The 27,950-nt window shown below is 34.0% G+C and overlaps 2 protein-coding genes across 5 annotated transcripts; one reads left to right on the top strand and one right to left on the bottom strand.

Moving 5' to 3' along the window:
• Positions 1-284: 284 nt before the first annotated feature.
• On the bottom strand, positions 285-5,980 carry LOC140863606 (uncharacterized). Of its 3 annotated transcripts, none has more exons than XM_073267144.1 (6): positions 5,504-5,980; positions 4,739-4,835; positions 3,972-4,051; positions 2,057-3,691; positions 1,771-1,939; positions 285-1,323 (listed from the first exon to the last, which is right to left on the bottom strand). In XM_073267144.1, exons 2-6 carry the CDS (start codon positions 4,776-4,778, stop codon positions 698-700), a joined length of 2,550 nt encoding a protein of 849 aa, XP_073123245.1. In that variant the 5' UTR covers positions 4,779-4,835; positions 5,504-5,980; the 3' UTR covers positions 285-697. The 3 variants fall into 3 exon arrangements, with proteins under 3 accessions (XP_073123245.1, XP_073123244.1, XP_073123246.1); XM_073267143.1 differs by having other exon boundaries at positions 5,583-5,980; XM_073267145.1 differs by lacking the exon at positions 5,504-5,980 and adding an exon at positions 5,147-5,171.
• A 4,115-nt stretch (positions 5,981-10,095) lies between these two features.
• On the top strand, positions 10,096-19,394 carry LOC140864005 (uncharacterized). 2 transcript variants are annotated; one of them, XM_073267862.1, is made up of 24 exons: positions 10,096-10,326; positions 12,165-12,295; positions 12,686-12,770; positions 12,927-12,980; positions 13,096-13,187; positions 13,272-13,375; positions 13,556-13,628; positions 13,813-14,212; positions 14,525-14,842; positions 14,937-15,140; positions 15,320-15,415; positions 15,514-15,577; positions 15,744-15,871; positions 15,994-16,240; positions 16,375-16,490; positions 16,579-16,697; positions 16,872-16,995; positions 17,081-17,139; positions 17,556-17,652; positions 17,736-17,925; positions 18,143-18,247; positions 18,315-18,433; positions 18,650-18,709; positions 18,887-19,394. In XM_073267862.1, the coding sequence occupies exons 1-24, from the start codon at positions 10,279-10,281 to the stop codon at positions 19,001-19,003; spliced, it is 3,150 nt and encodes a 1,049-aa protein (XP_073123963.1). In that variant the 5' UTR covers positions 10,096-10,278; the 3' UTR covers positions 19,004-19,394. The 2 variants fall into 2 exon arrangements, with proteins under 2 accessions (XP_073123963.1, XP_073123964.1); XM_073267863.1 differs by lacking the exon at positions 10,096-10,326 and having other exon boundaries at positions 12,255-12,295; positions 12,914-12,980.
• The last annotated feature ends 8,556 nt before the right edge of the window (positions 19,395-27,950 follow it).

Here is a 27,950-nt window from a genome sequence, read left to right as displayed (position 1 = left end):
TTTTGTATATTAAGATATGCTTATTTTAACATTAACTTACAATTCTAGTTATGGTTCCACATAATTGCCATTGTGCTTCTGGTCTCATTTGCTTATTATTTAGGAATCAAAACCAGACCAAAGTCCACAGTTCCGATTCCCACATTTGGAACCAAAACGAAAACAACAGTTTCACCTTTTGTTTTTGAGAAAACAGTTCTGATTTCAATTTTACGATCTCATGAAACCATGGCCTGAGTGCACATCAACTAAGTGATGCTGGTTAGACAAGATTTTCGCACCTATTAACTTGATTTGTACTTCAAACCTGCATTTTACATACAACTTTTCCAGTTCATGAAAACAAGATTTTGACACGAGACTGGGAATAAATGAACTAATGGAGTTATCTAAAAGAGGACAAAAACACAGACAAAAAAAAAAGACAAATCACCAATGTACACAGCCTCTGCTATCTTTCTAACGCTAAACATAATGCACACTCTTATCTTATGCAAGTCCCCTTTGTCAAGCTACTCACACACAATTACCTCTCATTATTAGAAACATTTTCTTGCGAAAATCCCTTATCAAAGCAAGATTTCTCCGTCGGTCCTACGTATGTTCCACCATTATTCAATCATACCTCCTTACAATCCAATCTGCAAGGCATGAAGATAACTAGGGAACCAGTACTAATTCAGATTTTTTCACGATGTCATTGCTCAATATCCTCGACCATTTCTTCGATCATTTCTTCCATGATCTGAGATTCAATCTCTCGACCAATGGAGTTCATGTCGTCATCAATCAAATGGGACCATGTACTCATCTTCCAATCTCGGGTTAGCAGACTATCAAGAGCATAATATGATTTATCGGATGGCGGGTTCACGTAGAGCCGGATAAATTCCCATATGTGAAACAGAAGCTTCTTTCCTAATGGAGGTTTATGTACATAACCAAAAGCCTTTTCCATATATTTCGACTGGTTTATGGGTGGCCTTAGTATGTTTGGAAGTACTTCATTTAATAAGTCAAAAACCATCTTGTGATTTAATTTTCCTCTGTGATATTTTGAACAAAGATCATCAACCTCAGTTGTTGTTCTGTAAGAATCTTCCACTTCTTCAAAGACATGGTTACTAATAGGCTTACCCAGTGGGTCCCATTTCGACAAAGAACGATTATACGAACCATCATACAAACCTGCCGCAACGAGCAACTCTTTGATGTAGGCTTCATCTTGATTCTCTATGTCCACTTCTACTTCACTTGGCTGCTGTTCATTGACATCCTCCTCTGGATCAGCAAATTCAAGTAGGTTCAGTTTCTTCCGCAACTCTGCATTATCCAAAACAAAAAACAGCTGAAGTGCTTTGTAAATGTAACGGGAAAAAATGCAAGATGTTGACAGATAGCAAGTCATGGTATCAAAGAATGCATCTTGCAATGTAGTTGTGTTGTTCGCTTTAAGTTTCCAACTATAAAAGGAATTGAATTTGTCAGTGAAACTAAACGAAGTTAAAAAGACTATGGGCAATCAAGAGAATTACATTTTTCCATTTATCATAATTTCATACTGCCAAGCATTTTAGTTATTGTTATTTGACTCCAATTATCATTCCAATACTGGTGACCAACTTTAATCAGTGGACTTCTTTAGCATGCCTATTTATTTTCTCCAGTTCGTACAATTGGAAAAGGTAAAACATATCCAGGAAATCAGTCAAAAAGCTAAGGCTCGTGTTAAATATGAGAAAAAAAAAGGTTTGATATCCATAAACTGACCATTCAAATTTGAATTTAATTCCCTGAACACACAAGACATATCCCCATCCTCCAGTTGATGTACACCTGAGAATGATGATGGGCTTGAGTTATCCATCGGCCTCCAGAACTCATCGTGACTACTGCTGCACACAGACGCAGGGCTTGGTGGCACTTCAGTTGAATTCTCCTACATCATCAGATAAAAGAAAAAAAATGCAAGAGAGCCAAGTTAGCTCAGATATGCAAAATTCATCTAAAATTTCAGAAGTGGATAAAGTTGAGATTTAGAGAAGACACCACTCACATTTGTCTCAAAGGAACTCATCAACACAGTCGGTCCGCTCGTGATATCTCTTAAGAGGTGGTTCTTATTTTGATGTGGTTCCTCTGTTGACTTAACTCTCCTGTGGAGAAACAGTTTCCCTGTAAGTGTCGAAACCTTTTCCTTGATGTTGAATGTTTCCTTTTTCTGTTTCTTGGTTTTCATTGAGACTTTATCAATAATCTCATGCTTTCTTCTTATTTGGACTCCAATTGAGACTCGACGATCTTCAAGAAGGAGTTTTCCAAATGGCGTTCCAGATACTGGGGCAGACAAAGATCGCGCCAGGCTTTGAGGAGACGGTTCTTTTTGGTACATTTTACTACCGTCAAGCTCTCGTCTGAAAGACCTATTTGGCTTCTCTAGTTCATTAGTAAACTTATTGAGGTATCTTGAGCGTCCGGATATGCCCGTATTATTATTTGATATCAATAATCTTGATCTGAAGCAGTCAGCCATTGGAATTTCTTGATTGGCTTCTCCTTTCAGACCATTTCTCAATCTCCTTGTATCTCTGTTAATGAACTCGGGAGAACCGGATCCATTAAACCAAATTTCTTTTCCATATGATTTTGTAGACCCTGACCTTATCAAATCCATCCCCAAATCTTTCGTCACAATTTCCCTTACTTCTTGTGCTAAATTCAGAGCTATTTCTCTTGATTCAGAAGGTTTTTCCCAATAAGGAGTTTCAATCCCACCTCCTCTAGCAGTTATGCTCCTTTTAGAGCTTTTACCTTGCAACTCGATCTTCAGCCTTTCCTTCACCTCTTCAAGAAAATCTTCTACACTACCTCTATATTGACTAGCACAAGGAGTACTATTCCATGAACCTTCATCAAGACCCGTTGGGGTAAAACCAGGTCTAAGGACAACAATATTGGCAGATGCTGAAGCCATGTCAAGTAACCTATCAGAATTCATTGGTTGAGAATCACTAAAGCACGTTCTTGTCATTGCATTTGAACACAGAGAATTCTTCTCATCAGATGAGTCATAATTGTTTTTCCTTTTACAGCTCTGTAAAGTAAGTGTTTCGTGTGGACCTGCTAGAACCGCAAAATCCTTAGGTTCATCCATCATCTCACAAGTTGAGGTTCTCTCAGAATTAGCATAGAAAAAAATCTTTTCTCTGTTAAGGTCCGCTTGTGCGATCAATTGGGTTGGATTGCTGCTAAATTCTACAACCTTCGAACATTCTTTAAACCTTGCTGCTTGCCATGCTTCAAATTTTTTCTTAAACTTCTGCAGTTCTTCCTCTTGAGGATGCTCTCGGGTCTTATACTTGTTCACCTGTGTACGACTGCTGCACATATCAGAGTAGCTGTCTCTAAAGTGGCCACAGGAACCAAACAGCAGCTGTTGAGAGATATTCGAGCCCTTTTCAGGTCGTGTCTTGTCTAACAACTGCCCTGCCGGGGGTTTATCTTTTATTTCACCCAGTTGAGCCACTGATTTTGTATATAAAGGTAAAATCTCAACTCCCATTAGACGAGCCACGACACTTGGCAAATTTTGGTTGGTGTTTTTTGGCCTAGTAGAAATCTCTTTACTCATCAGTGTCTTTACCGGGAAGCAGTTCTTGCTAGATGATTCCTTTGTCATGTGATAAGAATACTGCTTACAAGCACCAAATGTTATCACAGTAAACACAGAAATAAGAAGAATTTTTTTGGTATTAAAAAGATTGTCTGTGCTTCAATTTAGCAGCGGAACTAGAACAGAACATCCAGAGAACACAAAATCCCAATGAACATCAAGGAGTGAGACGAAACAGGGGAAAAAAACTTGGCCATCATTATTATCAAGTGAAAGACTACTCGAGCAACAAACACACACTCGTACAAAGAGCTACACAAAAGATGATTTAAGTCTAAACAAGGCAATGCTTGCTCACCTGTAAATCATCTCTCAAAGCACGCAAGCCATTGAATGTCTCCAGTGGACGTTCCAAACTGTTTCGAGGAGCCTCGAAGCCTGAAAAATGTAAACAAGGATATATACTTTTTCGGACAAAGCGCATAAAAAGAGTAAATAACATATTATCACACCTATTTACTAAAGGAAAAATGCATAAATAACCAACCCTTCATCATTTATAAAACAGATGTGAAAAAGTTTGGGGAGAACTTGTCTTACCCTCACACTTACTCTCTCTTATCTCTTTGATAGTACCCACTGGCACAATCACAGCAGGTTTTCTAACATTATTCAGTTTCAAATACATTGACCACCAAATGCAGGGAATCGACAGACACACATTCAGGCAAGCAAAAAGTTCCAACAGGTAAAAGTTCATGGTCTTTTCTTAAAAGACAACTTGATATTTGATTTTTTTCCTTTCAAGGAACATGGTACCTGGTACATTGAATATTCCGATAAGCTTACAATAACTGAATAACCTAACCCTCAATTTTCACAGGCATATTCAATTGGTTATTAAAGGACAACTGAATGTACCAACCGTAATTCATCATCCTAATTAGATCGATTGATCCTAAATTTTCAAAACTTACACAAAGTCAAAACAACTTATACACAAAATGCTACTCATTCCATTCGCATCTGGGACTAGGTAGGCTTCAAGTGAAATGCATTACGTTTTACCAGGTCTCTTGTTCTATTTATCTTCTGTACATTCACTAAGAAAAGGGCGACACTCACCATCAACTTGTCTCTTAGTCAAAACAACTTTTTTCGCCATGGAGTCCTCGTTAGCATCATCAGAGTAAATGATTTATGATAGCAAGACAATCCAATCCTGAAGAATTGGGAAACATGTGGCGTGAGATCAAAATGTAGAAAGGTCCTGAAATCTAACAAAACAATCATGGGATCAATTCAAAAGGTTCCAAAATCGTGCATTACAAGCCATCATTCCCTCATGAAATCTACATTCCTAAACAAGAACTGAACCGTTTCAGTAATATTCTAAGTAATGTAGATTGACTGAAACTGAAATGTTTTCATCAATGGAACAAAGAAATCACAAAAATTTCTACTGATCAAAAAATCATTCTTTTAGCCAAACTTCAAATCACTTGAAGGTATTTCAACTCTTGCAGTGATTACCAGATGACGTAATTTTCCAATATGAGAGATTTCTTTGGTCAAATGCAACATGGCGTTGCCAAGAAAACTAAATAACCGAATGGATCTCTGCGATCAGAATTAAAGGGTAGATGAAAGATCACAAAGAAGACCAAATAATGAATCTGCACACAACTCATAAATATTTGACCATTCGCATTTCTTCTTTATTCAACCACTTGCAATAAAAAAACACTTCAAACAGATAACAACTGTCGAGCTAAAATCCAAGCATCAAAAACCGTAATGGGCAAACACTAAAACTGAAAAACAATCATAACCAGCTAACCGAGCACCCTGAATATCCCGAATAACATGATTAAAGAACCGAAACTAAACTTATTTATCAAGAGAACTGGACCATCAGAAATGCATTCAAGACTTTGCGAAAAGAAACTCCGATCGAGACCAATCAAACCTTGCAAAATCTAGCAAGTTCCCATGATTCGGGACTTCCCACAAACAGCTCAAAATCTCAAATATCGCGAGAAAGCCAAATCTTTAAACCACATTGGCAGGAAAACTACATGGGATGGACAGTAGGACAAAAAAAATACGAGTTTTGAGAGGTCGAACGTTGTTGACATACGAATAACAATGTCAAGGAAAGAAGAAAAGAAGAATATTTGCTTAATTAAACATGACAACCCATCGCTGAAAATCACAGCACCAGAAACCCACAACCAAAAAGCAACACAAAAGTCTCTCTCTCTGTTCTTTCAATCTGTTATTATGAATGAATGAAGGAATGATGATGACGATCGTGACGCGAAGATGACTGCTGGGGTCAGGACTCAGGACAGATTGCAACATGGAGCAATGGGCCATGGAATAGACACCTTCAACCAGCTTTCCCAAATCGAAACGGAGGAGTGTACAAACAATTTTGTCGATTGAGATTGGCTCGGTGCAGGATGGGTGCTGTACTTGATTTCATCCCCATGATAAACTCCAGGATCATTCTCTGAACCGGCGAGGGGAGACAGCGGGGCCGCAGTCTTTTTCACGAACCGAAATGGCCATTTTGCCCTCCTTTGCATGATCGGGTCCATGGCTTTTGTTTAACCCAATGAAAAAGATTATTATCATTTTTTTTAATAATGAATGATAAGATAAATATAAATAGTAAATAGTAAATACACCAGTCTCCGAATCAAGAGAGATGTCATGTGATGAAGATTTTAAGACTCGAATTCGTTTCAAAATATATATATTTGAGCTCGAGCCTATTTTTAATTAAATTTGAGAAATTGAAATTTTATATTCAAGTTTGATTTGATTTAAATCAAGTTCAAGTTTGATATCGGCTCGAAAGATTCGAACATATTCGTGAGTCAATTAAATTATATATTGCTCGAAAATAATACTCTAACCATTTGGTAGGTATGATGTGATAAATAATACATAGATAAGTAATATAATATAATAAAAATAAATAAAAAATGATAGTGAATATAGTATTTGATTTGATTGATGTATTATAATTTATTTGATTTGATTGATTAAAATTTATATAAAATGATAAATTACCATTTTGTTCTTTTAACAATAAATAAAATATGAATAATATTATTTATAAAGGGTAATATAGTAATTTTAATTCAATGATTTGAGTGATGTAAGATAAATAATTGATGATTTCATTGATGTAAAATAAATAATTAATAGATGAATAAATAATATAACGAGAAAAACGCGTGATTAAATAAGATGAGTTATACACAGATTAATAATATAGGCTACCAAACGGAAGGCTCGAGATCAATTTGTTTTAATATATATTTATATTTTATTTATTAATAACATATCAAATTCTGCGAACAACTTGTGAACTATCGAACAATATAACTGAACTGAATCTTCGCTAAAAAAAAAAAAAAAGGTTTGAACGTTTTCGAATTTGATTTGAATTCAATAAATTCGAATATATACGAGTTGAATATTATTCTTTTGTTTCAACTCAATATAACTTATCATGTCCACACCTTTTTCAGTTTTTTTTTTTTTTTTTTCAAATTGGAAATTTAGAATACACATTGCAATAATAATGGAGGGAAAATGCTAAATATCATCCTGTATACCTACCGACTAAAAGTTTCCAGTTGTTCCCATTAAATTATAAATTATAAAAACTTTCACAGAGTCTGATATTAATATTATACGATAATATAACACTATAATATCTATTAATTATTTGTGTTATCCATATATACATACAAAGTGAAGTTTTAACTATATATATCATTGAAGTTATATTATAAAATGTTGATTTTAAAAAAATTTACCCTTTATATAAAATTTACCCTTTATATAATTGACCACAGCCTCAGAATCAGTGCTGCTACTCACGTTGCCTCTTCAGTTGCCTCAATTATAGCATATTACACATTAAATAATATGTATGCATTTTGTATGTGTGTCTGAGACTGAGAGAAAGAAGAAGGAATGTGAGTCATGTGACCAATAAAAGCTTTACATTTAAAAATAATAATAATAAATAATAAATGTTTGAGGTTCAATTTAAAATGTAATTGGTCAACACTTCTAATGATCCAGATAAAATCGCTTCTATCGAAAAATTTATGTGAATTTGATTGAACCAAATCTTTTGGCCGAAAATTATTTGGCCCAGATGTTTATCTAAGAATTTTAATGAATAACTAGCAATTATGCACATGCAATGTGTGTTATATATAATATACAAATATCAATATCAAAATATAAATGAATGTAATTTAGATGAGTTATTTTGAATTGATAATATACACCGATAAAGTTAACTTATCATAAATTGAGGTAAGAATAATTTTAAAAATAAGAAATAAAATTTATTATTGCGTATAGAAAGGGCAAAAAACAGAAATAATAAAGTTGGTGTTATCAAAAACAGTTTTTATAAGCCCCTCAACTATTATAATATAGTAAGATGAGTTATTTTGAATTGATAATATACACCGACAAAGTTAACTTACAATAAATTGATGTAAGAATAATTTTAAAAATGAGAAATAAAATTATTATTGTGTAGAGAAAGGACAAAAAATAAAATAATCAAGTTGGTGTCCTCAAAAACAATTTTTATAAGTCTCTCAACTATTAAAAAATAATAGATATGAATAATAGTTTGGCTTGAATATTGATTGAAGTATGGGTATCCACTCTATGATTTCTTGAAACTAATACACCGAGCACATGCATTGTATGTACACAAAATATATATTTAATTTGAACTTACTTATAAGTTTTTCTTCTATTAGGATAACGAGATAGTGGTAATAAGAGATGAGAAGTTTTTGAATGATTAATTACGTTTTTGCCTTTTAATGATTAAATATATTGAAAGAATGATAGGAGTAAATTTGAAAATCTAATAAATGACCAAATCTAATTTTTATAATGAGTTTATCTATTATTATAGTGACAAAAACTCATATGAGACGGTTTCAAGAGTCATTTTTTTAGACGGGTCTTTTATATGAGTTATTCATTAAAAAATATTACATTTTATGCCAAAAATATTACTTATTATTATAAATACGAATAGGATTAATCCGTCTCACGGATGAGACCGTCTCACAAGATGTGTTACATATTATAATATATAGTAAATATTACTAACTTACTAAGTAACATTTTTTTTAACATAAAAATATCTTTTCTGATATTGTTTTACTTTTAAGTAAAATTTTCTTGTATCATATTTATGTTTTAATCTTGTGTCATATAATTGTCATATAACTGTTTTAATCTATTATCTATTTTATTTTTCTATTTTCCACATAAAAGTATAATATTGAAAAGTGAATTTATCTTGATTTTGTTGATATATTTCTTTTTTATTTTATTTAGTTTCTCATTAAATATTGAGGATGTTAACGAGGCAAACGAGTTTGTCATTCCAAGCTCCCGTTCTATTTCATCACGAAATCTCATCTACACGGGATTAAATATTTATCTCTTTCTCAAATACCCATTGAGTTGGTAAGAAAATGTCTTCAACTTTCAAATATGAAATCTGTAATCTTGTACTCAATGTTTCGTTAATAAAATTGGTAAAGTTTAATCTACCGTAAGAGTTTACATTAACCATCGATTTAATAACTAAATAATTTGTCATATCAGTTCTATATCAGTTCTATAACATCAATTATATTCATGTATTGAGATACAGACCATTGGATACATTATTCTATTTCATCACGGAATCTCATCTACACGAGATTAAATATTTATCTCTGTCTCAAATACCCATTGAGTTGGTAAGAAAATGTCTTCAACTTTCAAATATGAAATCTGTAATCTTGTACTCAATGTTTCGTTAATAAAATTGGTAAAGTTTAATCTACCGTAAGAGTTTACATTAACCATCGATTTAATAACTAAATAATTTGTCATATCAGTTCTATATCAGTTCTATAACATCAATTATATTCATGTATTGAGATACAGACCATTGGATACATTATTTAAGCAATAATATAATGCAGAAAAGTTATATTCCATTAACCTAAAGAAATATTGATACAAATTATTTTCGAGAATTATATAATAATAATATTTTATGAATCGAATCAAATAAAAAGATCAATCTTATAAAATTAATAAGTAAAACAACCTCAAAAAAGTTATTGTTTTTCAAACTACCAAATAAGTTATTTCTACGGTGGAGTCCGTAGAAGATTTGGTCTTCAAGAAACAAGAATAACTCCCACGCCCCGACAAAAACAAAAGCCGTGTGTCTCGCGCAGTTATGGGATCAAACGTTGTCCGCTTACACGTGTACGAATTCAAACAAAAATTGGAGCAAATAAATAAATAATAAATAATGAATAAATCCACCGGCCAAGTCACCGGCCCCATTCCCGATTAACTGCAAACAAATCCAACCGTTACGATATATTTATATTCAATTCTTGTGATTCTTCGGTGTCCTTTTTATTTATTTCTTCGGTGTGTCCGCAAAACCCATTGGCGATTCTCTCCAAGAAACCACCTTTCTTTTCTTCCACTTCACTGAATACTGTATAATATTATCTTTTCTTTTTTTGGGTTTTGTCTATTTTAACATCACTTTACTGATTTTAAGGAGAGGCAGACCCTTTTAATTAACGTCCATGGCTGCTTTCGTCAAGAAACTTGTTGAAAAGGCTTCTTTGAAGAAGGTAAATGTGTAAATCTCTATCTTTTTTTCTAGACCCATTTGTGTATTAGTTGTATCTTTGTCGTTGGTGAATCAAAATCTTGTTGCTTTGTGGCGTATAGAATACTGTTCTTGATTTGTAATTTCGTGCCGTTTGGAGTACTCTGTTTTCAGAGTTTGTGTTCGTTGTTTTGTGTGTCAAAGTCCTTCTTTTTCTTGTGAATTGAAGTTGGGAAAAAGATGGAGGTTGAGCGGTTGAAAGATCCGTATGTTTGAATTTTTTAGAACTTTTTTTTTGTTTTTAGCAATTTAAAACTTTTATGTTGATGATAGTGCCGATTGTAGTTTACAACAATTAGCCTGGAAAATTAGCATGTATTTTTTACTTTAAGGAGATTATAACATTTAAAAAGTGACTACACTGATATCAAGAAATAAATCAGTTGGAAATGGTAGAAAGCAGTAACACTGGATTTTGTTGGGCGTTTTTGTAACATCAGTTTCTCTTTTACTGCAGAATTGACAGTATCTGCACACTGTTTCATTTTTTTCGTCAAAAAGTTGCTATTTTTAGACGACGGAATGCAGAAATAAATCATCAAGTATGGAAAAAATTAAGGATAAATATTGTATGAATCCATACAATGCATTTAAGTTTAAGAGAAATGACGAGTTTGGAAAATGTACTAAGTTTGGAAGGTGTTAAGAAATATTTTGTCCACATTTTTTCTGTGAGTATAGAGTTTAGGATAGCACGAAAAGGAAAGAATTCTAATCTTAGTCAAAGATCCATACTAAAATTGCTTCTTTCTCATTCATTGTGGGAAAATAGACAATATGGAATGAATTTTTTAAAACCAATGTTTTACAACCTTTTTCATCACTTTCCCTATTTTTTGGCAAAAGAATTTTTTTTTGATGCAGTTTGATTGGGTCAAACTAACCGATACTTATGTGACTCGAATGGGATGTTTTCTGTATCAACTAAGCAAAGAAAACAAGAGGTAACAAAAGAGTATTGCTTAGTTGAGGGATCGAGCTTTATCTTATCTTACATTAAAATAAAACAGTCTGAAGTTTCATGTGGAATGTTAGTTGTGAGATGGATATTTTAATTGGAAAACAAAGATTTAGAATGGTTTGTAATCAAATATTGTTTTCAATTATCAAAACCATTGAGAATGAAATGTTTTGATTAGTTTTTCGAGTGCGGCACATATTGTTGCATGCATATTGGAAAGCGTTTCACCATGCAAAAAAAATGTCTTAACCCAACCTATAATTTATCTTAATGAAACATATGCATTATGATGGCTTCAGATCAGAGCTACGAAAATGTATAGGCCTGAACTCTGAAATTACTGGATCTTGTTGTCCATGGTTAATGCCAATAATCTTTTATGTGAGAATATGTATACAATTCCGTTGGGGTGTTAACCAAGTTATAAACAACTCTTGTTTTGAACAGCGTTACATATAAGAAACTAAAATAAATATTTAAATAAGAAGAGTGAATGGCTTCAGTCAGAATCGCAATGTCAACATCCGAGTAAATATTTTATTCAATTTAGGTGATCGTAATTCGAATTTGGATTCAAAATAAGATTTATGTCTTGGACAATGTTGGCCAAACATAATATCAGAATTTATAAAAGAATCATGACGAGTTATGAATCTTTTCTTACAAAGAAATGCAGCCTATGAAGGCACATAAAAAATTTCAATTTACATTTACTGAGTGAAGTTAAAAAAAACTCTCAGATTTGTCCGTTTGGTTAGCATAAAGATTTAATGAAATATTCATCAAATAATTTAGTTATTTATGTTTAGTATTCTAACCTTGGTACAATGTCTTCGCAGCCTGGAGGGCTTTCAGATACTTTGAAACCTGATGATGTAGAACCTCGCTTGGTTTTCCATTATGGGATTCCACCAGGATCTTTGTTGCTGGAATACAACTCGATTCGACAAATCCTTGCTATTGCAACTAAGTGAGTTTCTGTTTCAGATTTTGGTCTAAATAATATTGCTATTTCTTCTTTCGAGTTTATTCAATATTTCTTACCAAATACTAGAACGTCACTGTGTTATTCATGCAGTGATACACCATGTTTACAGAAGTTATTCATTATTTTGTTCCGCATGGTCATTCACTGGTTGTCAAGTTTTTCTTCATCTTCATAATAAATAAAGGAATTGTTATGGTTGTTTCTATAACCCCTAGTATCTTTTCTCATCTAGTAACTCTCACTATCTCACATGGTGAAATGGATCGTGGAAGTCTTCAAATTTTTTTTATATACTTTCTGAGAAGGTTTTGTCAACTCTACAAGGTTTAACATTTGAGTAGATAATGATAATCTTATCCACCCTCCTCTCAGAGATGGACAAATCAAATTGTATGGCAAAGATGGATCACAAGCTCTGCTGGAATCATCAGAAACAGTACCGAGCAAAATTTTGCTGGTAAACTATTCACATATCTTCTCCGACTTATGTGATGTGTATTCTTGTAAGACAGATTTAGTGTTTCAACTCCTTGTACTGGGAATGAGGCATCTCTAAAACTCTTCCACTTTCAAATGCTGGTTACTGATGTCAAGTAATAGCTTTTGTTGACAGTTTATGGAGAACCAAGGTGTCCTTGTGAATATAAATGTCAATAATCATATTGAGGCAAGTTAGTCAAACTTACCACTATATTTATTAGATTGTAAAATATCTCTTTATCAACATATGCGGCTTGAGGTCATTAATTTCTTATAACTAATTCTTGCAAGAATCATTATAGGTCTGGGATATAGATACAAAGTGTTTGTCCACTGTCCATCAGTATGAAAAGGAAATCACCTCAATTGGTGCCATGCAGCATGCACCTTACCTGTAATGTCATCAAACACAGTCAGGATTCTGTTTCCGCATATATCGAGCTCTATGTTTATTATATATATTTATTGTTTTCTGTAGGTATGTTGGAGATTCTGCTGGTTATATATCAGTCCTGAGGGTCGATCAAGAGCAACGGTACATTGAACAGATGAAATACCATATTCCTCTTTCAGCTTCTCACGGTAGGAATGAATCCCATTGAGCCCTTTATGAAGTTTTATCTCACGAAATTGAACAGTACATATTATTCTTCCATTTATTTAATATTTAATATATACTCTGTCTGAAGCAATCATTTCTTTTACGATGTGTACTGATCTTTGAACATTTTGCATGTTCCCTGATGACTAATCAATATACAGGCAAAAGTAATGAAGTGGAAAGAGACATTGCTGTAAAATATATACTGCCCCAACCTACAGCAGAAACTAAAAGGTAATCTCCCATCATATAAATCATCTCACCTTTATTTTCAAGCTTCTCTTTGACAAAATGCTAAGTGACCGTTGTGCTAAATGTAAGTTGAATTTGTTTCTTGTTGCTTAATCTCCATGAAAAGAACATAGATCTTGTTGCATGATTTCAATAATCAATACAATATTTCTTTCATTTCTTTCAGGGTACTTATTATCCATTGTGATGGAGTTATTGCATTATGGGCAATTCAAGAAAGCACAGTTGTTGTTACTAGTGTTAGTACCACATTGCAATCTCTATATCAAGAAACAAAGAAGGTAACGGCAGCTTGTTGGGCATCCACTGCTGGCACTAAAGTTGCTGTTGGTTACAGCAATGGAGATATACTCCTGTGGAGTGTTCCATGTCCGTCTGATTCTAAGACCGAACAAGTATCAATAAATGAAATGAGTGGTGGTCAAATAACACCTGTTTGTAAGCTGAATCTTGGATACAAAGCTGACAAAATTCCAATATCGAAGTTAAAGTGGATTGATACAGATGGAAAATCAAGTCGACTATACGTTTTAGGGATCTCCGAAAATTTTTCTATCAACTCACAGGTATTATACTGCCCTTACAACACTGTTTTAAGTTCTTAGACACTGAATATTTTCTTTGAGAATTGTCTTAATTTTTACCTCATGTACGTCTGGAAAATAAAGACTTGATAATGAATTCAGCCTATACTTTCTCTAGCAATATTAAAATAGAGACGCCAAGTTTTCTGGTTATATAAAAATCTTTTAAATATCTAATGTTCCAGGATCACCTTTCTATAGACTTTACTGCATGATCTAACCATACAGAAGGGACTTTACTGCATGAGGATTTACTTTTTACTTTTCTAATTTGCATCGAATTTCATGTGACAGGTAGTTCTACTAAATGAACATACTGAATCTCGCACAATTAAACTGACACTTAATCCCCCCGAGTCTCTGGTTGACTTCGAGATTATTACAAGCTCCATTGAACATAAAAGACACGATTCTCTTCTTTTGCTGGGGAAGTCAAGTCATATCTACTCCTATGATGATTGTTTGGTTGAAAGGTACCTGGCACAGTGCCAAAACAAATCGTCACCTTCGCTTCCGAAGGAGCAAATGATAAAGTTACCTTATGGAGATTCAACCATCACTGTAACAAAATTTATAACAAGTATTCCATCCATGCCATGCTCGTCAGATGAGGTATGTGCACAGGCCTTGGTAAATATGATAATAATGTTGATATGAGAAAAATCATAGTTGCAATACTTGGTGATATATCATAATTGTGCTGCAGGAATTCGATATTGTGACAAAAAACAGTTTGCCACTTTTTCCATTTGAAAGAAAGCTAAAAGAAGGAAGTAATTCAAATTCAATGACTTTTAGTCCACTTACCAGGGCCAAAAACCTGTTTTTAACCGGACATGATAACGGAACAATTAACTTCTGGGATGCTTCTTGCCCTCTTTTCCTTCAAGTAGCATCTATAACTCAACAGGTAATGATAACTTCGAGCCACCTTAGGTATTTGTAATTTAATGCTTCATCTCTTGTTTGTTTTGACAAAATCAATCAAGCCGTTTCTTTTACTGTTGAGACATGTAGATACATGTATATGGATCAATGAGTATTTTTTTCCTGAGAGCAATCTTGTTTTATTTTGATTTGATTGTACAGAGTGACGATAATTTTTCTGTGAGTGGCTGCGCCTTGACAGCATTGCACTTTGACTTCGAGTCTCATACTCTTGTGTCTGGAGATCAAAGTGGAATGGTGATTATAAGTCCTGTCAATAACCTTGTACAAAAAAGTTTGTGCTCCATGTTGTGATCCATAGTGTACTAACATTTAAGGCCTGATGTTACATGCAGGTTCGCATATACGTATTCAAATCTGAAACATTTGCTCCTCAGAGCTCTTTTGTATCTTTCCAAGGTACTAAATTTGCTCTCTTATTTGCATCAAATATGTCACAGTAGATATTCTCACTGCTAATTGAGCAAATTCAGTTGTGATGGTGGATTCGGATACATCAATGTCATGTTCTGAGAACAAAAAATTTGGTGCTTCATTTGGATTTTGAAAGATTTATGGTTACCAGGAATTTCAAAGAAAGGAAGCAACCACATTATTAACAGAATCAAACTTCTCAAGGTTAATGGTACCATACTGTCCATAAACATGACCAAAAATCTAAAACAACTTGCTGTTGGGACAGACCAAGGATATGTAAGTTCCCTTTTCTCCTTTGTCTAAAAGTTCCCTGTCCGATTCAGTCAGATTTGTTATTATTGTTGAGTCAAACATCCTACACGAAGGATTCTCAATCTATTTCTGTATTATAACTACAGGTTTCGTTGGTTGATGTAGAAGGGCCTACCATCTTGTATCAAATACTCATTGCCAGTGAATTTGCAAAGGGGATCATTTCGACGCATTTTGAAACTTGCAGCTTCCATGGTTTTGACAAAAATGTTTTGCTTGTGGCAACAAAAGATTCATCAGTTTTGGCTCTCGAGTGTGACTCGGGAAATACACTAAGCTCCAGTCCGGTTCGTCCAAAGAAACCATCTAGAGCTTTATATACACGGATTTTGGGTGAGTGTCATTTCTTATTAGATTTTGTTTTTCTTGCGATTTGAAAGATGGTGCGTGTCTCATGGCCTATATAATGAAATATCTAAAATGTTTCAGTAATTTAATCATTTTGAAGTGTCCATACTTCTTGACAGTTGTACAAGGAATATCAGATAACATCAATTCCAACAACACCATGACAAAGCAATCATTAGTATTGCTTTGTTCTGAAAAAGTGGTTTATGTATATTCCTTATCGCATCTAGTCCAGGTATGAGCACTACTATCATGTGAGATTATTGTAACTTTGCAGAAAAGCCAGCTGATTTTTCTATTTCATTTTTATGATCTCGTGTCAGGGTGTTAAGAAAGTACTCTATAAAAAGAAGTTCAATTCCTCGTGTTTCTGGGCATCAACTTTTGGATCTTCTGATGATGGACTTGTGCTTCTTTTCACAAGTGGAAAAATTGAGATAAGGTGATGATCCTACTTACTGGTACCTATTTGATTATCTATACTTGAAGCATCAGTAGTCTGAGTTGTCACCAAGCATGAAAATGCATATATTTTTATCTAGAAAATACGCGTCACCCTTCCAGAATGTACTATGTTGTTTGTCACCACCTCATCGCTATTGATTTAAAATTCCAGGTCGCTGCCTGAATTATCTCTTGCAAAGGAAACCTCAATCAGAGGCTTCGCATTTTCAACCTTGAAGTCACCCTCAACATCGGACATTGTAGTTTCATCATCCCAGGATGGTGAACTCATTATTGTAAGTTTCCATTATTTCAATTTTTGGCAAATTATCTCACAAGATCTATTATCGGATAAGCTGTATATTTTCCATTTATAATCAGATCAATGGCAATCAAGAATTACTTTTTGTGTCAACTTTGCTACAGAAGGAAGCTTACAGGTAATAAGATCTATAAAAAAAATATTTACGTGCGATTTTGGATTTAGAAATATTTATCATGGTTTTTGAAGTACTTTTGAAAAAAAAGCTTTATGTTTGAATAGGACAGCAGAGAAGGTTTTTATAATCTTCAAAGCAGATACCATAGAATCCACATTTTTGGCTTTTGGTTTCAAAATTTTTAAATGTCTTTGAAAAAAATTCCAACTAAACACCATTTTTTCAGAGAAAATGTTTTTTTTTTTAATTATAACAGTTTCTGCATCTAATTTTTCTTGCTCTTCAAACTTTGTCTACAAACAGTTTAACTTGTTGCTAGTTATTTGTTTGTACCATGCAATTGGGCAAAGCAGAGAATGAATTTATGCTTATTTTTACATGTATTTTGCATGCTATTGTTGTGGACTCCATCTAAGGCTTCTGGACTCTGTTACCCAAGTTTTTAACAAAGACCTCGTCCACACCCAAGGGTGCATCAATATCTCTTCGGCTCCTCTCAAGGAAAAGAAAAAGGTGTTATTAGGCTTTTCTGAAAGATGATGTATTGTACTGTGTATATTTTTTGGAAAAAATTTCTGACTGATTTGGATTGATAGGGCATATTTGGATCGTTGGTGAAAGACAATAACAGTAAAAAATCGAAGACTGGGCTTGAGGTGGAAAGCCAAGATTCTAGACGAAGTATTGAAGAACTATCAACGATATTTTCAAAAGCCAACTTCGCAATTCAAAGTGAAACTGAGACAAAGGTTACTCTGAATGAGGAAGATGTGGAGCTGGATATAGGTATTCTTGTGACAAATTTTTTTTATATACATGTCTTTTTTTAAGAAACATAAAGAAAATCCAATCTAAAAAGTGAAAATAGCCATAATACGCGAGCAAGAAAAAAAGAAGAAGAAGAAGAAGAAAAAGAGGCAAGCATAACCTGGAACATGCATTTTATTTTTGTTTCTTTTCTTTCGAAATTATTTTTCGAGTTTTCTTCGTTTTTTTTTTCAAGATGACATCGACATCGAGGACGTGAAAGAGAAACCAAAAGGATATCCAGTGCTTATAGCAGGATTGAACAAGCAGAATATTACAAACAAATTTCAGGCAATAAAAGGTAAGTCCAGAATAGTTTATTACAAATGAAAAACTACCATCACATGCGTTTTTTTTTTCTTTTGCAGGTAAGTTGAAATATGCGAAGGTTAAGAATGATAAAGTACCCGTGCATGATGAGCCACAAGACGAGAAGACTGGTGCCGTTGATCAAATAAAGAAAAAATACGGCTATTCGTCTTCTGCTGTGAGTACATAAATCCATGAGCCCAAGCAAAATATAGTTATTCCTCGTGAGGCTTAAATCCAACTTGACGATATGTTGCACTGATCAAATTACACCTGAACAGTTTTTTTCCCCACAATGAGTCCCACTGAAATTTTTTTATTTCATTTGGTTGCAAAATTTTAAAGAGTGAAACTTGACCGAATGTCTAATTATGATATTTGTATGTGTATGAAGGAGCCGAGTGTTGCGAATATTGCTAAGTCCAAGCTCAGTGAAAATATGAGGAAATTGCAGGTATGGCATCTCTCTTTACAGGCCAGGAGTTTCTTCTTGTGTAGCTATGACTCATTTGTCGAATAAAATTTGATCGGTTGGCTTCCCAAACGAAGCCATGAAGTTAATATTCAGTCTGAATCATTTGTCTTACATCCTTGAATAAAACCAAACCATTAATGGATTTGCTCTGGGCAGGGAATCAGCATGAAAACTACAGACATGCAGGATACCGCGCAATCATTTTATTCAATGGCCAGAGAGGCGCTGCGGTTTGCTGAAAATGAGAAAAACGAGAAGAAGGGTGGCTCCTGATCCTCTCAAATCCCTGAAATTTTTCGACTTCTGTCTCGTTTTTTTGGTAGTTTTAGTAGCAGCGCGCAACGTATGGACAATTGTTTTCTGGTGTGGTTGTAGGTGTGCATGTGCCTGCAGTGTAAATATGTTGTGGTTCGTGCTATGTTCAAACTGTAAATAATTATAAGTTCCATAATTTCAGGATTTTGTGTCCGGTATGAATTAATGTACTATTGGATTTAAAAAAAATTTATATATTTAGGTCACATTATGTGTGGATTGTTATTCAATATCTACACATTTAGTTTTTCTAGATCTGGATATGTCCAATATATTTGTATAAAATACATTTTATTTATAAATTTATTTATTTACTAGGAAAATAAAAATAAAAATAGGATTCTCATTCTCTCTACTCTCTATTTGCCAACAATTAAACAAAATTTGTATCTGATATATAGGTATTCAATACCTACACATTTAGTTTTGTGATCCGCACTCCTATGTTTGTTAAAAAATAAAATATATTATTTGAAACTATCATTTCTTTTCTTTTCTTTTTTGAATGCTGAGACTTTTATTTTATTTTTCGGAAGAAAGTGGCTATTGAAATTTTAAATATTCTTTTTCCACTAATATTTTTACAAGATTAATTTGACTAAACGTGTTTGTAACAAGTAAAACATAATTGAGGGATTTTTATTAGGTCAGAAATCGGATCCAGAATGTCCAAAAGTGGTAAATGGACTTATTTGGGCTCGAGTGGTTCAGAAGGTCCGAACCCAAGCCTTGTAGAGATCGGATGGTCCGAAGAGATTGAAAGGAGCGAAGGAGTTCGGAAGCTACAGCACGATCGGAGCTTCCGATCGTAGTTAGACCATGCGCATTATCGATGTGTCAACTTGTTCGGACAAGCAGGAGATCGGAACGTCCGAAGGTGAGTTTGGAGCTTTCGATCGTTGCATTTCTACTACGTGGCTTCCGATCGTTGCATATTTACTACGTGGCTGGCATGCGAGTTCGGAGATTCCGAACTCTGTCTATAAACATGACATCCGAGGCTCATGCCGGGGCCTTGGCGAAGCGTCCAGAAGTCGTAGCGGAGTTGTGTCCATGTTCTGGGACATTCGACAACAAAGGGCTGACGACGGACGAATGTATAACCCTAGATCCTATAAATAGTTTTGGAGTATCTATTAACTTAGTTAAAACTTTTAGATAGTGTTTAGTAATCTATTACTCTTGTGATTATAGGCTTGGACACTAAAGCTGGTGTAGCTTGCCTAGTATTATTAAGGTACGAAAGTACTGTCTGAGATACACTGACTGAGTATGCATGTATTATGTGTTGCATTATTTATATGACATGATTTTATCTGCATATATTATGTCACGTTATTATGCTTCATGCATGATAATTTTGAGCTCGTGTCTTTGTAATATCCTGTAGTAGGGTTTTTCACCCTATCCTATCCTGTTACTAGATGGTTGTACACTTAGATTCGTGATCAGGTCACCTATATCCACTGTCGCGTATGTGAGCCACCTTTTGTTGCGACGGCGCAGAGTGCTGTATACCTAGGGCCCGAGTCTGTTCTTGACCAGAGATTATTGACTCGAGTCTTGGTAACCCGTACACTTGCATTCATGCACATATAATATTGTATATTCATTCTCTCGTATTGAGCGTAGTTCGCACACGTCTTTTTATTTTTGTGATTATTAGACATCCTATTCGATGGGGCTGGCTTCAGTTGGATAGCGCAGGAGATGATGGTTGATCCTAGATTCCGAGATTGTTAGCGTGAGGAGTTTGCCGTCGCAGTGTTGTGTATCACTTTCAGGGGTGTTGGTTTCGAGAATATTTTATTCGATATGGTTGTATTAACTTAAGATTTTAGATGTATAACTTTAATTTAGTTTCCACTGTTAATTATCTGATTATGTTTGATTTAGAAATTTAGAAATTATTGCATGCTTAATTTTTAATTAGTAGGTAATCACGGTGCATGTCACTACAACCTACTTCTCACTTCTCGACTTAAAGTGTGGATTTCGTTTTCTGTGAAGAAAAAATGCTTTTCATTTTGATGTCTTTGTTTATTTAAGCATTGTTTGTGTTGATATGTTGGGGATTATTCTATGCTACACCTGGAGAACTTTCCCACATGATGTGGTCAAATTACAATCATTGAATAATCAACACATGCACATGTCAATTTTCATAAAAATATAGAGTAAAATTTAATTTAGTATACGAACTATTGGTTAAATGTCAAATTGGTACACAAACTTTTGTTAGTGGCTTAATTGCTACATGTCCGCCGGATTCCGGTCAATTTCCGGTGACATTTATGTAAAATGTCCAATTTTTCCTTTATTACAAAAAATGCATATTTTATTTTTGATTTTTATTTTATATATTTGTATGTTGTATTTTATACGTAAAAATTAATTTGATTTAAAATTTTATTTGTACATAATATTTATTATATTAGATGATTATATATTTCAACGAGAAAGATTAGATAAATTATATTAAGAAATACAATATCCTAAATCACTGTAAATTAAGAAATTGATACCATAGAAAATAAATAATTTTTTTAAAACTAAAATTCTGATTTTTGTATGCATAATTTTCTCGATAATATTTTGAAAAAAAATATTAAATAAATAGTTGATTGTGATAAAATATTTTTTAATATTTTAATTATGTAAAAATTTATTGAATATATATTTTAATAAAAATATTACGTAAGTTCTACTAAAAATTAATTTTAATTTTCAAATCATATTTATAAGAAAAATTCATCGAAACACCAATTAAACTTCGCTATAACGTGCCACATGTTTTTAATCAAAAAATAAAAAATTAATTGCGTTACTTCGAGTGTTTACCCAGTGCGCACCAAAAGGCAGCGGCTGCGAGTTTCTACGTCATAAAAATATACAAAAAAACAAATAAAAAATTGAAAGTTTAATTTATTTAAACACAATAATTTTATAAGAGAACATGCTCAATAAAAAATTGAAAGTCGTTCTCGATTTTTATTACGGACAAAAATGATGAAACTGATTTTGAAACTAAAATAATGTTAATGTTTTAATTAATTTGTATCATCAAAAGAATATTATACCTTTTTTCATCATAATTTGGTCAAAATCAGGTGAACATGTACCAATTAAGCCATTAACAAAAGTTCGTGTACCAATTTGACATTTAACCAATAGTTCATGTACCAAATTAATTTTTACTCTAAAAATATAAGGGTTACATATGATCTAATGATATTGAAATAGGGAAAAAACACTCCAGGTGTAGCATAAAATAACTCATATGTTGGTCTGTTTTTTTTTTGAGTGTCGTCCCAAAGTTACTGTTTTGTGTTGCATATAATTAATGGCGATGGCGGAGACGGAATTTTAAGTCTACCAATACTATAAATTCTTTATGTAAAACAAAATAATATATAGCAATTTAAATAATAAGATGCATGTTCATCGTAGTCTCAAAAAGTTTTTCGTTAACAAGATTTCAATATTTTTGCTATGAAACTTGTGAGATTTGAAAATTTAGAGCAACACTTTAACTAGAGTCGTCAAAACGGGTTAGACCCGTCCCGCCATAAAAAAAATAGCGAGTTGGGTTAGGGGTTTATTGGTCCGTTTGGAGGCGGGCATAGGGGCCAATCCAAACGGGCCGCGGGTTAAGGCAGAGCGGGCCAACCCGCTAGTTTTTTTAAAATAATTTTTTAAATCTTTTTTGAATTATGGGCATAAAAATATTTATTTTTAAATAATGTGATTTTAAAATTTTAAAACTAGTATTTGTAATATTTTTAACATCTTACATTATTATTTTTTATGATTTATTCATATTATTTGGAAATGTGATTTTTTATCCAAAATATAATAGTTGACATCAAAATTTTATATGATTTGTTTGATTATGACATTTATTATTTGTCATTGTTGATATATTTTTTTCAATTTCAAATATTAATTTTATTTTTTTAAAATTTTGGCGGGTTGGCCCGCCTAGCCTACGACCCGCGACAGGGTGGGTTGGGGTTTTTATGGCCCGTTTTGAGGCGGACCTAAACGGGCCAACCCAAACAAACCGCAGGTCATGGAGGGACGAGGCGGGGCGGGCTGGCCCGTCTTACTGCTCTAACTTTGACAATGTAAAATTTTTATCTCCATCATTTATAGAATACTAGTCAATACTTCGCGGATATTTTGTAAAAATTCTCATGACAAACTACATCGAACTCATAACATTATGGCTGACATATATATCATGTTCAGCGAAGTACTCCTTGAGGTAATACTTTTTTGTGAGAGGAAAAATTTTGTTAATATATACCATTTAAAAAATTCTTTTGGGTCCATATGGACTATGGTTATAGTTTACAAGACCCTAATTCCCTAATATTGCTTCAACATTCTGCTTTTTGGGATAAAAGATTATAAATCACATTCTAATTTTCGGATGAAAAAAATAAACAGTATCACTAAAAAAATAATAACATTGCATTAATAAATTGAAATTGATTACAATGATACAATTAATTGACAAGATTTCAAAAATCGAAAAAATACAAAAATTAACAAAGGAGTTGGAGACTGGGAACATAGGTGAGGATTTGGGGTTAATTTTTGGGCAAATTATTTTAAAATCCCCAAACCCAAACATTTCTTTCTCTTAACTCCCTACACTCCAATTTTTTTGTTTCAACTCCCTAGTGGTCCCCAAATTTGTCTTAATAAAGTGTGTAGCATTTAATCCTTTGTACGTGACATTGTTTTACCTATCGAACCAGTTCAGGCTAAGCCGAACTATCGGTTACGCAAGGTTTCCAGCCGATATACTCTGGATTAGGGTCCAACATGCTTCCGTAAGATGAATTGAATTCAAAAACCTCTTTGACCATAGTGTCGTTGGGTCATACCTGCCGAGTTTTACGAAATGCTCCTCACACTCCAACCACGCAGTCGCAACAGATGGTTTCTGCACAAGTTCCTTCAACGACACCCAGCACAGCCTTAATTCGTTTTCTATCTTAAGGCGTATGGTATATGAATTTAATTATAAAATATGAGCATGAAAGAACAAGAGACTTTAGAAAAATTATTCAGACATAATATTATTACATAAATCAACTCCTTTGAAGAAGAGAAGACAACTTGTTTAGCTACTCATAGTAGCCTTGTTCTTGAAATACATAAACGAAAACTTATATCAATAGAAAGAGAAATATTACAACAATTTATTTGTAAGAAAACTGAAAGGAATGATCGATGTCTTCAGCTTCCTTGAACGCTTGTATTTATAGCTGAGGTTCCACTCGTTTCACCGAGAAACTTCAGGGAATCTTACAGCTGTTTGTCTTGTCCTTTTATGCCATTATTAATGGCATCTTTAGCTAGTGGATGAGTCACCCGTTATTCACCTTGTCCTGTTATGCCATTATTGATGGCATCGTTTGTTGGTGGAGGAGTCACATGTCGTCCTTTTTCTTTTGGATTTATGCTCCTCACATGTCTTTTTTATTATTGTCGGGGCATCTTCTGCTTTTGCAATGGTCCCCTGAAAAAACGCATCTTTGGTGGTCCCTGTCCACCTTTGCTTGTCTCGGAAAAATCTTTTCGATCTGTTCGGGGTTTGAATATTTTTCCAAACTCTGGCTCCTTCTGATCAGGATATTCTGGGCAGATAACCTCAGACCATCTTCCTATGTGAGCCATGTTACAAAATTTTCGGCGAGTTTCTTTACTCCCCGGCAGCTTGTTGTTCCACAAAAAGTTTCTCTTCTTTTCGAAGAGTTCTTCCGCGAAAGCTGTAGTTTTTCCTGTCATTGTATTTAATAGGAACGATCCATTCACAGAATTCTGGTAGAATTTGAACGAAAATTTGACTTTGTCCATCTCGGTGAGACAGACCCAAATACCCCATGCCCTTTTGGTTGAGATTTCATTTTCTCCAAAAGTGGACACCAAAGGTATTTCTTCAGCTTTAGGATCCTTGATAAATTTATGGCCCGTCATATCAGGTCTCCTTAGCTTGATGAAATGAAAGGGTTCATGTGATCCTTTCCCTGTTGGCTCTGGAGCTGCACTGAAGAAATATAGTTCTAGCACATCTCCTCTGGACAAATGATCATTATTTGTCCATGTTTCTTGGACTGCTTCCTGGATCCATTTTGGTAACTGTGATATCTCCGGGAAGCTTGGTGACGTTGTATAAACTGAGGCCAAAGCCCCAAATTCATACCAGAGTTTTACATCCTTAGGATTGACATTGTTTTTTAGCCAAACCCTTGGATATATTCCTGCAACATCAACCCTGAAAGTGTTTGGGTTGATTTCACTCCTTGTCTTTAATTTCTCCCACTTCTGTTGATAAACCTGGAATGGAGAAATAATAGCTGGATTAGTATCAATCTTAGATTTACCCTTGTCAGTGTTGGGCCTAAGATTGATCTCTTCCTCTTTTACCCCAGAGGCGGAGGGTTGACTTGATGAATTATTCTCATCAATTGTTGCTTCATCCAATTCATCAAAAGCTGATAATAGATTATCACTTGTTTCTTGGGTTTTGGAATCTTCAACCCTTTGTTCTACAACCAGTGGCTGTGTTTTTTCTTCTTGTAAAACCAATGGTTTTAACTTTTTCTGTTTATGAGAAACCAATGGTTTCTCTATAGCCTTAACAATTGACCCTTGAATAGCAGCCCATAATTGAGTTTGAGCTTGCATACATCCAGTAATTCGATTAGATACTTTGATCCGATCCGCTTGTTGTAACCTGCCAGCCATTTCAGCATTAATGACTAACTGGTTGAACTCGGTTTGAAGCAACCCAAGGTGTTCCCTGAGATGCCTCTGCATTTTCATGATGGAATCCACGTCACTGCCTTCCATCTCTTGTTAAGAAATCTGGGTGTTATCAACCTTCAGCGTGAATTTTTTAGCAAGTAAAAATAATGGTCATTTTTCAAAATCCCTTTTAACTGCATAAAATTCCTTCTCGTTGATATGCCATCTGATGGCCTCTGATTTTGAAAAAAGACCGCTACAGTATCTGCATGGTATTTCTCCATCTGGAGTGATCTTGGTAAGGACAGCTGCCCACCAATCATCACTGGCATCTGTGAATAATATCAGATCATCTTCATCTACGGGTATAACCATTTTTGGGAGATTTTTACATATCTTCTTTAATTGGTTTACCTCTTTAGTATGGTCATCGGTCCATATAAACCTGACATCCTTTTTTAACAAAGGACTGAACACCTTTCTATACATTGCTAGGTTGTTTATGAACATCCCTGCAAAATTAACTACTCCTAGAAAACTCTAGAGTTGTTTTACATCTTTGAGTTTATCTGGAAAATTCTTTACCTTTTCCACAATATGGGGTTGTAGAATTATTCCAGTTTCATCAATCTCAATACCAAGGAATTCAATTTTCCTTGTTGCTATGACTGCTTTCTTTTCAGATAAAACCAGTCCTTCTTTTTTACAAATCTTAGAGAAAATCTCTAAGTGTTTAACATATTTGTCTATGTTTTTTGATGCTATAAGAATATCATCAATATAAACAAACATAAAGTTGAAATAATCTTTAAAAAGATTATCCATCTTTCTTTGAAATATTTGGGGTGCATTGGCCAATCCCATAGGCATAACTTCCCAAATATAGTGTCCTTGTGGAGTAGAGAAGGCTGTAAATTTCTTACTGCCTTCTTCCATTCTTATCTGGTAGAATCCAGACTTACAATCAAATTTTGAGAACACTCTAGCATTTTGTACACAGCTAATTAGATGTTCTCTACTGGGTATGAAGTACCCATCAAACTCCAGGATTTTATTAATACCTTGGTAATTAATAACTAACCTGGGTTTTTCTCTTTTTATTTCACCATGATTTCTGACCAGAAATCCTGGGCTGCTATATGGTGAAACTCCTTCTTTGATTAGACCAAGGTTCAAATGTTCCTTGATAATCATTCTCATATCCCTTTGATCTGTTATGTTCATCGGGATAGGCTTATATCTGAAGAATTCATACTCTTTGCCTTCCTTTAGAGTAAGACTGGCTTTTAGTTGATTTCTATCCCACCATGCCAAAGGGTGCTCGTTGTAACTTTCTTTGAGCCTCTTTTTGACATCTTCAAGGGATACCTTATTTTCTAACTCTATATCTCTGTGATGTAGAGTTACCTTGAGAAACTCCATATCCTCTGTTTGGAGTTCTTGTTCTGTTGTTATTTTCAACATGGTTTCTCCAAACCTCCTTGGATCTTTCATTTTTGGGTGAAAAAGTTGTCCTTTATCACCACGCTGACTGCAAAATATTATCGACAATTGTCGATAAAAAGCAACTTTGAGTCTTTGAACGATAATTTTATGATCACAAATTATAGTGAACATAAGTCTTCTTGACTCATTGTCTTGTGTGTACTTCTTAAACATTTGTAAGAAGTTATTTCCTAACAGGATATCAGCTCCTGTATCATGGAAATAGATTGGTGGTGTCTTTACCTTGTACCAAGGTGTCTGCCCTGCTCCTCCCATAAGGATCTCTGCTTGTTTTATTCTTTTGCAAAGAATTAAAATTCTTCGTGAGAAATCTCGTCCAGCAATTTTTGGCAAATCTTCTTCACATTCTTCAGGGAAGACTCCTCTTTTTGCTGTACAAATTCCTGCTCCCGAATCGATATAAGCTGCAAAGTATTCAGCCTTATATTGTTCATAAAACATCCCTATCGAAATGTATATGGAGAAATGACTTGTTGTCATTTTTTAAAGGGATTACTAAATGTCCCTGCCATTTTTAACAGACTGTGTTATAACTCAGTAATCCGATTAAGACTATTCACCTTTAGTCTTCCTAAGGCTTCAGAAGGTAGAGTATGGTTACTTCTTTCTACCTCTTCAATGCGTTCTAGTAAATCAT

Source organism: Henckelia pumila, chromosome 4 (genome assembly GCF_033568475.1).
Source record: "Henckelia pumila isolate YLH828 chromosome 4, ASM3356847v2, whole genome shotgun sequence".
Lineage (NCBI taxonomy): Eukaryota > Viridiplantae > Streptophyta > Magnoliopsida > Lamiales > Gesneriaceae > Henckelia > Henckelia pumila.
This window is presented reverse-complemented; position numbering and strand designations above follow the sequence as displayed.